At 37.1% G+C, this 10,786-nt stretch overlaps 1 protein-coding gene across 3 annotated transcripts in view; it reads right to left on the bottom strand.

Moving 5' to 3' along the window:
- Nucleotides 1–10,786, bottom strand: part of Lace1 (lactation elevated 1) — a 231,154-nt gene that overhangs the window by 140,081 nt on the left and 80,287 nt on the right. For all 3 annotated transcript variants that reach the window (XM_005377845.2, XM_005377846.2, XM_013510900.1), the window contains exon 6: nt 7,883–7,982. In XM_005377845.2, the coding sequence (XP_005377902.1) occupies nt 7,883–7,982 (100 nt within the window). The remainder of the gene's footprint in view (nt 1–7,882; nt 7,983–10,786) is intronic.

Raw genomic sequence — 10,786 nt, 5'->3', positions numbered from 1 at the left:
AAAAATAAAAAAATAAAATAAAATAAAAAAATAACATCACACATTTCTTACAGCGCCAACTACTAAAACTGGACAGACTTTCCTGTTTTAATCAATTCCTTAATGTTGAAAACATTTCTTCCTTTTGATATAAGACAATATTCTGGCTGAAGCTAACTAGCATCTATAGCAGATGCTACATTGGTGGTAAAGCAGAAAACTGTACTTGTTCAGCTGTAGTCCATATTAGAAAATTACGTAGCTCATTCTGGTACTAGACTTCAGGTACCCTGTTGTCGAACTGGTCATAGGATCAAAACTGTGCTCCACAAACCACCATACCAGTACTTGATTCACCCATAATATAAAGGACTTAGGCTTACTGCAGCCTAAGCTGAGGAGAGAAAGGGTGAGCCCTGCATAACCGGCTCAGTGCCAGAGCAGAGCATATACAGAAGACATCTCTATGGACCGTGGCCTGTCTGCCAGCGGGCACACAGAGCCTACCACAACTGAGGTTGTGCTGTGGCTTCAGTGATGGCACAGTCTCTACCACCTTGGGAAGCCAACCAAGACACCTGGCCCCTCTACTACCTCAGAGTCTGTCTTTACTGTATCTATCTTCATGGTGAGAGAGGCCCAGCTTTTCCTGATTTCTTTTTAATCTGGCATTAATAAAACCAGGCCAGCCATTGTATCATAACTATTTATATGGGATGATCTTTTCACAGTCAGTTACTTTCAACCTGTCTATGTCATTATGTTTACAGTATATCTCTTGGTACTTATAATCTATTCTGAAAATCTTTATCTTTTTATTGGCTATTTAACTCATTAACACTGAATATATAGGTCTAGATTTTATTACGTGTTTTCTGTGTGTCCTTTCTGTTCTTTCTTTGCATTTTTTGAGAAAGGGTCTTGTTATATAGTTCAGGCTGGCTTTAAACTCACTGTGTAGCCAGGCATGGTGGTGCACGCCTATAATCCCAGCACTTGGGAGGCTCAAGCAGGAGGATCGTTGTGAGTTCAAGACCAGCCTGGGCTACAAAGTGAGCTTAAGGCCAGTCTGAACTGCATAGCGAGACCCTGTCTCAAAAAGACAAAAAATAAAGATAAAGATAAAAATAAAAATAAATAAATAAACTCACTATGTAGCCCAGGCTGGGCTCAAACTCACAGAAATCCTCCTGCATCAGTCTCCCAAGTCCAGGGATTATAGGTGTACACCATCATGCCTGGCTCCTACCTTTATTAAATTATGTGAATATATTTCAAGATGTACTTTTTATTTTAATCTACTTGCCTTTATATTAATTGTTTTTCTAGGATAACAATATAAATTAGAATGATCTTGAGAATACCATAAAGTAAAAAAAAAGAGTGAATCAAAAAATTAATGTTCCAAAGATTATAAATAGCCTGACTATATTAAATATGAAATTGCTATATGCAAACATACACATACAAATAAAATAGCTTTTGAAAGATTAAAAAATTCCATCCTTAGCTTTTTCTTTCTTTCCCTGTGTGTGTGTGTTTGTGCACACGCACACACACACATGCACATGTGGTGCTGGGGATCAAACTCAGAGATGCTCACAAGCTAGGAAAGTGCTCCAACCACTGAGCTGCACAGCCAGCCCCATCCTTAACTTTTTATACACTACTTGGAATTAATATATCACTTCAAAGAAATGTAGAAGCTTTGCATCCATTTAGGTCCATCTAAACTCTTCCCTTTATGCTATATATATTGAAATAATAATTTTATATGGAACAATAATGTTATATAAAACAATAATTTTTATTTAGGCATGGTGGTACACACCTGTGATCCCAGCACTCATGAAGCTGAAGCAGGAGGATCACCACAAGTTCAAGGCCAGCCTGGGCTACACAGTGAATTCAGAGCCAACCTAAACTACTTAGACCTTGTTTTAGTTACTTTTCTCTCACTAATGAGACAAAATGCCTGATGCACAAAATTAAAGGAGGAAAGGTTTATTTAGATCACAGTTTGTAGAGGCTTCAGTCCATAATCAGCTGGCTCCAAGGCAGGGTGGTGTGGTAGGGTGGCATCACAGAGGAGAAACAGCTCATGGTGGGCAGAATGTAGCAAAGCAGTAGGGGGTGACCACAGCTCTTTCTATCCCTTATATCTTACCCAGGCTACATAGGGTGAGTAGCACTCATTCTTGTAATCCTAGGTGCCCCTGATCCTAGCATTGCACCATGGATCGACCCGTGTCCCACATTCTACATCCAACCATATCTGAAAAAGCCCCACCTATCACTGCAGGAGGCTTTGGGGGGACATCTAGACACAAGCCATACCAGACCTTGCCTCAAAACAAAAAACAAACAACAACAACAACAACAAAATATATATATATATATATATACATATATATATATATATATATATACACACACACATGTATATAACATATCTGCCTTCATATTTGAAAATGTTTCAGTCACTATTTCTTGAAAGGTTTTTCTGCCTTCTGGGATTCCAATTAGAGACACGTCAGAAAGCTTGCTGTAATTCTTCAAATTTCTAGGGCTTTGTTTCCATCACTTTGTTTTATTCCTTGATTAGATAAAGAATCATTTGCTGCCTCTTTTGTTACTTCCATTCTGCTATTAAGCCATGCAGTGAATTTTTTAGATATTGTCATTTTTGCTCTAAAATTTAAACATTACGTTTTTAATGATTTCTTTCCTCTGCTGAGGTTTCTTGTCCTTTCACTCACTGCAAACATACTTTACCTACCTCATTTCCCCAGTACTTACACTGCTGCTCTAAAGTCCTTGTCTCCTAATCAAGGTCACTTTGGGGTTGGTCTGTTGATTGTGTTTTCCTGAGAATGGGTTATGTTTTACCCATTCTTCGATTTTGGATTGCATGCTGGACCTTGTGAATGTTACGCTGTGAATTCTGTTTTACTAGCTGAAGTACTGTTATTTTGTGCTTTGGCAGAAAATTGGTTAGGTTCAAACTACAAACTCTTCTCTTGAGCAGTAGCTCAACTCTCAGTTCTGGACTCTTATCTCTCATTGTACAGCCTGTAGTCTAACCTGCACATGCACAGTTCAGAGCTCAGAGCTTGGGGCAGAGTTTACCAACAGAATTCAGAGTTATACCAGTCTAGTTCTCTCTGGGACCTATTTCCCAACCTCTAGTAACAGCACTCACGCCAACCTGTTTCTTCAGGCTATACACACCGCAGGTTTTCTACCAGAATTCCAGGCACCGGCGCAGCACTGACTCCACCCTGCTCTGGGGCCAACAGTCATAAAAACACTGAAAATTCTACACTGGACCTCTTCCGAGTTTTGTCTCCCTCCCCTCTACAATCTGCTGCGTTTTGACACTCTAGGACCTTCAGTTAATTATGTTGAGTGTTCTGTTCACAATTTATTCTTGTTGTCCATGAGGAAATTTGGCCAGAAATTTACTTAGCCATCTCAGAAGTTCTAGTTTTTAAAAGAGGAGCTTAACCCATTTATGTTTTCTGTCACTGAAATGTCTGATCCTAAACCATGCTTTCTGTTCTGACTTTATGGCTGTTTTCCAGCTTTTGCTCTAAGAACTACCTTTTCTTTCATGTCTTTTTCTTGTAATTAAAGTAAAAGGTATATTTTGAATTCTAAAATACTTGATTGTACATATCCCTAGTTATCAGAGCCACAAATGATGACACTGTCATTCAAACTCTGATAATCACAAGATTAAATTACTCCCCAGCTCATTTAATTTTTATTTTGAGATAGTCTCACGAAATTGCTCAGGCAGGATGCAGATTTGCCATCCTCCTGCCTCAGCCTCCTGCAGTGCTGGAATTATAAGCATGTGCCACCATGCCAGCATATTGCTGATTTTAATTTATTTAATTTCAATTAATTTAATCTCATTCATTTAGCATTACTTTATTTCAGATATCAGTCAATAAGTTTTTTTTTTTTTTTTTTTGGTTTTTTTTTTTTTTTGGTTTTTCTCCAGTATCGGGAACCGAGCTCACGACCTTGTGCTTGCCAGGCAGGCGCTTTTGCCGCTGAGCTAAATCCCCAGCCCCAGTCAATAAGTTTTAAGTTCAATCTGTTGTCTTCTCTCATCTGAGATCTTCTGATATTCAGAGTCTAAGTTCTCCTGACTTTTAAAGAATACAAAGTAGAAATTTCCTAAAACATATCTCTCCTGGCTCTGGCAGATCATTTGTTAAGATGTCATCCTTCTACTTTTCAATAATCATATTTAACGCTGCAGCACTTTTTATGATTCCCATATTAGGGTGTTTTGTTTATACAATTTAGGATAAAGAGTGCTAAGTCTAACATTGGTACCTCTGCAATCAGAAGATGTGACTTTTACTGGGTTCTCCTATCTTCTGAGTTGATCTCATAATCTGTCTCTCTATAATTCAATTCAGTGTTAAAAGTGATAGTGGTCGGCTCTGACTCACTTATGACTGTAGTGGAAATGCGGCCAATTTCCCTGCTAAGCATTATTCTGACTTTTCCGTTGAGATAGATACACTTAGTATATTAAGAAACCTAGGTATTTATGTTTTATAAATAAGAAAAGATGTTAAATTTTGCAAAATGCTTTTCAGCCTTGATGCTAATGCTCGTTGGATTTTTTCTAAGCATTCAAGTGATAAATTACAATGACATGTACATACGTATATGCATGCATGTACTTAGTAGCTAACTTTCTAGTGCTGCCTAATCTTTCATTTACTATGGAAAGCCAGGCGTGGTGGTGCATGCTGGTAATCCCAGCACTCAGGAGGCTGATGCAGGAGGATCATTGTGTGTTCAAGACCAGCCTGAACTGCATAGTAAAACCCTGTCTCAGAAAGACAAAAAAAAAAGATACTTATTATAGAAATTCTAATCTGAGTAGAAATCATAATGTTGTTGTTTGGTAAAATAAGGAAAACAAGATTATTCTTGACTTTCTAACACTACCTAATGCATTTTCATTACAACAAAAGATAAATAAAACGCAGACTTCAGTGTATTTACAGTTCTAGGTTCAGTCAACAAGGGCCCTTTTCTTTTTAACACCTTGTGTTATACTGCCAATAAAGCACCATCTTTTCAATTTACATACTGTAGTCTATTTCACTCATGAAAGTGTATTACTATTTTTTATTGAATAGAATTCTCAAGTTCAATTATTAATTTAATTCCAATTGTTTTAGTTTCGCTTGGGGTTTTGTGCGTTTTTTGCTTGGCTTTGTTTTTTTTGAGACTTGGTCCTACTATGTATTCCAGGCCAGCCTTAAACTACTATGTAGCCCAAGCTGGCCTCCAACTCCCAGCAAGTCTCCTGTGTCAGTCTCCCAGGTACTGGGACTAGAGACTTGCACCACCATACTCAGCTTGGATTCTATACTAAGTTAATCAACAGTCTGTTAATTTACTGTGTCTCCATTCAATTAAATTTTACAATACTATTGTTTTCACTAGAATATCATGAAAATTAACAAAAATTTGTTTGAGAACATAAAAAATGATAATCATATATGGGAAAATTTTTAAAGTGTAGATTTTATTTCTAGCTTTGCAAATGACCCAACACTCTAATCTTTGAAAAGTAAAAAATATGACTATTTGTATATGGTCACCTCAAGTATTTACCTAAGTGACAAGTTGATGAATGAGTCATTTATTTGAAGTTTTGTAAAACTAAGACTACAAACTGTGTATATATTTCACCTGAAACTTTTCTAGTAATTACCTATTCCCATGGATTGGATCCAAGATCTCTGCCTTCTATGCCTTAATCAGATTATCCCCTAAAACATAAGACAGTACTACAATTACAAGACACTAGAAATGTTTCAGCTAGCAAGAAACTAAAGAAAATCCCTACAGGCCAAAAAGCAAACAGGAAGCTAAAAACTAAAGCAGTGATCATAAACAGACGATGGCTTTGGGTTTCCCCAGATGCAGGAACAGAGAACAAAGATTTGGACCCCGCAAGTAGGACTAGGACAACATAGTGATGTACAGGAAATCGGGTTTTGGTGCCTGATTCTCTGCCTTTCAAGTGTTGCTCACCTTTCTTTTTTTCCACAAAACTTTCCCAGACCATGCTACTCCACAACTATTTACTCTCTTAGGTTCCTAATTTCTGGTGTTGATACTGCTTTTACTCAACTGTCAATTATTTTCTATTAAAATCAATAATTATGTATTAAATACTCTTCGGTTATGTTAAAGTTGATAGTCTTATTTATCTGTAAACCAGCAAGTTATTACAGGTAAAAGATGAGGGTGTGATTGCAACCCCCATCACCAAGAACAGTTCCCAATCTTACCCAGAAAAATGGTAACTAAAATACAGGGCATGAGATGAATGAAGCAAAAGGGACCAAAGGGACCAAAGTATTACTGCAGAGGGAGAGATACATGTTCTCCTCCACCAGGCCTTATCTTCTGGACTCCTGACCTCTACAGCTGTCTATCTTCAGTGAGTGGCAGCTACAGTATTTCTTCAACTGTACTGCTTCCTTTTCCTCAACTTATACTCAGGTGCCATTTTATCCCCTAAATCTCGATACTTATCCTTCTCTCCATATCCATTGCCACACCCCACTCTATCAGTAAATCCTACTGACTCTGCCTTCAAAACCTACTCAGAAGATGACCACCTCTGGCTCACTTCACAGCTCTACCATCCCCTCTAGGGTTGCTGCAACAGTCTCCTAAGTAGCCTCCTAATGCCAACCTTGAAGCCTCATCCCCAAAGTCTGTTCTCAATACTGCATCCAGAAGGATATCTGAAAACATACATTCATTCAGTATTCAAAGACTAGTTCCTGAGATCCACCTACAAGCTAGGAACTGTTGTAGCTGCTCAGGGACACAGGCAAGTAAAGAAACAAAAATCACTGTTCTCATGAAGCTTCTGCACACCAGAAGCAGGGAGATGATAAAATAAAAGTGTGATGTGCGGGTCTGGGGATTTAGCTTAGCGGCACAGCGCCTGCCTGGCAAGCACAAGGTCGATTTCCGGTGCGGGGGGCGCGGACCGGGGTGCAGTGTGTGAGTAAAATACACAGTGAGTCTCTAAGTGCTATGAGATAAACACAGTGGGCTGGGGATGTAGCACAGTGGAAAAAGTGCCTGCCTGGCAAGTGCAAGGTCCTGAGTTCGATTCCTGGGACCAAAAAACAAAACAAAACCAAAAAAAGAAAAAAAGAAAAATACGGAGCAGGATAAGAGGAAAGAGTATCAGGAAAAAAGCGCTGCATTGCATAGACTCAAATAAGGCGCCAAGCCTCAGCTTCCCTAGCAAAGTAACTTTTGAGCTAAGATTTGAAGGAGGTAAGGGCATAGCCAGGCAGTTATCTAGAGGAAGAGCAGTCCAGGCAAAAGATGTTAACATTTAGTCTCTCATACCATATTATTTTTCGGTTCCTTAGACCTAAATGGACCACTTGATGAGCTGACAGATTTTAAACTTGTTTTTGTCTAAATATTACTTGTATTTTAATTCTCAGACTTTCCTACTAAGCCACAGGCCTTTTTTAGAAATAATAAATTAAGTATAGAAATTACTCATGCAAGTGAGCTTTGTCTTTTTCTAAAATTTAATTAGGTGTTTCATCTTTTATTTCATTGAGTTTTGCTAGAAAGGCTTATATCTAATATCCCAAAAAAAAGCAAAGGTATCCAACATGGCATGTCAACTAGATTCAGTTCGCTAAGGGTATACACATTTCCCAAGTACAGACTGATCTTTCAGATAAAACCAGTTATAAAACTAACGATAAGCAAGCCAGCAGGTTTACTAACAAAATAAAATTAGCACAAAATTCTGGATCTCTGAAAGCTCACTAATTTCTCCCTAATTGGATGAAGCTAGTGCGATGTTTCGTTTTACCTTCCGGTGGTCTGTTGGACGTTGCCACAACGACGACCCCGTTTTTGAACAGATTTTCAAAAAGCTGTTTCAGAATCATGGCATCAGCAATGTCAGTGACCTATGGACAACAACACATTTGTTTTATTTTAATTTCACTTCTCCGCTAACAAATTTACTAAGGGCTCATCTTTTTTAAAGGTGGAAGTGAATTCTAAGGGAAAAATTCTAATTATCATCATGAAGAAAAGAACAGACAATTACAAGCACGAAAGACTACGTAACAGTCTCTCAAACTTAACTCTTTTCTGCAAGCTTATCATTTTTACACAAATTATCAAAAGGTTCTACGTTAACTTCCTTTATAGAACTACAGGTGGAAAGCATAAATAATCGTCCTAAACATTTAGGAAGTCTAATTAATTAGAACATGATCAACTCCCTTCTCCTGCTGCCACCCACCCCTCCTCCACATACTCCAAAAAGGAGAGAGAAAATAAAATAATACACAGGCTGTTTGCAATTTGCAATACCTTTCTGGCCAGGGTCCCTAGAAAGGTGACTTTAAATGGTCATGGAACTTCAGAAATAAGGACAAGTAGCCAGTGAGACATAATCAGCTGCTGTTGAAAATAGAATGATATGACATAGATACTATTGTGCAATTGTTGCACAAAACAATTCAACAGATGGCCCATCACAGAAATAAGCAATTTCATTGTTCTTTTTAAGTGCCTTCTATTACTGTCCATGAATAATCAAAAGGCACTGCAGTCACTTCCAGCCCAAGCAGCCTCTGCTAACCTTCACAAACACAAATATTCCTTGTTTAAAAAAAAAAAAAAAAAAACATAAGAACAGTTAATACAGTGCTTTGGGAAAAAAAAAAAAAACCTCAGACAAAACTAAAAATGCATAATGGAGATTAAAACTATCCATCCGTTAGGTTACTGTGGAATGTAACCATTCATCATTCCTAAAATTATTTATTTTTAAAATTCACAATGAAAATGTAAACTTAGTAAGTCTTAAATTTTTAAAAGTCACAAATACAGCACCAAGGGAAGCTGACTTCAAAAATAAACGTATAATGAAAGCTGATTTTAATCATTCCTACTTCCCCTAAGTATATAACAACATGAGTTTTAAATACTCTCAGTGTAAAAATGTTTTGATATTTAATAACATATTTCAAATAATCTTAATAAAAACTTGCTTTACATACAGTTGCTAAATATATCACACTATTATTTTAAAGCCCTGTCAGAGAACATAGAAACTAGTGGAATTCTTACAATTTGTTCAAAATGCTAAGCTACTAACTGAATGGTTATAACACAAATAACAACCTGGGTCTAAATCACTTTCCTCTTACAGCTAATATCTTATTCAAAGTTTCATGATTTTTTTCCCACCTGAACAAAACAAAATCATGAAAGGGAGAGGTGCAATTTTCTTTTTCTGTGTCAAGCTATAACTTGAAAACACAGTAACTAAAAACTACTAAAGATTTGCTAAATTAAAAAGGCTTCAGAAACTTCAAAAGTGGTGATTTAAATGAAAAGGAAAGCGGTGCTAATATTATTTAATTTGGAGCTTAGGATCATTGTCAAATTTTGCTTCCGCAAAACCAGTCACAGAGAAGGCCCTTTTCAAATGCATAAACACCAGTGGCATTGCTGATGAGAGGACAGACCGAGCTTGCAAATTTTAGTAGCAATTGCACTTTCAAATTAGATCGCAATATACTCCCTTTAAAAAATATACACCAATTAAAGGTGACTCAGTGTTAGAGGATAACAACGGTCATTTGAGTGTATCATTAATGTTTCTGAAAATATTAAAAATAGCTTGCATTCCCTAAGATTCCAAAAAATGAAGAAACATGTAGCTTATGACACAGTACTAAGATTTAAACTGCAGAGCACAGAAAGCAAATAGTAAAGGTTTGCAGCTGAGTTATACTTTGCTGTCTTTATATTGCAGAATGTTTCTGCCTTATCAGAGTAAATTAACTTGGAGGATCTATGACTAATTAATAAAGCAGGAGTCACTTAGTGTAGCGCGGTGCCAGTGTATACTCTTTTGATCTGATTCCAGCACTTGTTCAGCTTTGCTGGAGAACAGTAATTTTACAGTATAAGTGAACAGAAGACAATTGGCCCCACATTCTTGGAGAGCCAGCTTTTGCAGCACCCAGCATTTCATTACCACCAGGAACAAAAGAGAAGGCTACAGATTACCAGCAAGGGTAGTCTGCTAATACGGAGTGGAGACATTTCATTAGCATTAAAGAGAAGAGATTTTTTTATGACCTAGAGTAGCTTTCCATTATGAGTCACTTAAAAAAGGGGGAAAAAAGCCTAATGGTTAATTTACATGTGTAAGTGCCTCAGTCTCAGTCACCCACTGATTGGTACAGTGCCATGTAATGAGTGACAAACATAAGCATGCATTATCATTAATTAGTATTAGCAGGAAAATAAGCACCTATTTTTTATTAGCAGTTTTTAATAGCTTTCCTGCTTTATAAAAATGGTTAAACTTTTTAAAATGATATTGATAGCTTACAGAGGAGACTTGCACAAGATAACTCTGCTCATTTTTTGTACTATATCAGTAAAACATCTATTCACCGTCCCTAAAAAGAGACATGAAGACACAACATTTGTTTTTAAAAATCAGTTTCCCTCATTCTCATATCTTCAGAATCATAAACAGTTTAACAAGTAACATAAATACTCAAAGAGGACATAATAAATATCCTAACAGAAAACTATGAGGATAAACTATTCTTTTATTTTAGCAAATAAATATGTTTTTTAAAAAATCTCTCTAGACGTATTTCTCAGCCAGGTAGAACTGAAATGCCACACGGAACAGGATGGCCAAGCTAATGAAGAGGACACTGTGCAAATGTGATCC

Source organism: Chinchilla lanigera, unplaced genomic scaffold (genome assembly GCF_000276665.1).
Source record: "Chinchilla lanigera isolate Chin_1 unplaced genomic scaffold, ChiLan1.0 scaffold00010, whole genome shotgun sequence".
Lineage (NCBI taxonomy): Eukaryota > Metazoa > Chordata > Mammalia > Rodentia > Chinchillidae > Chinchilla > Chinchilla lanigera.
The sequence above is the reverse complement of the archived record's forward strand: the minus strand, read 5'-3'. Positions and strand labels throughout refer to the sequence as shown.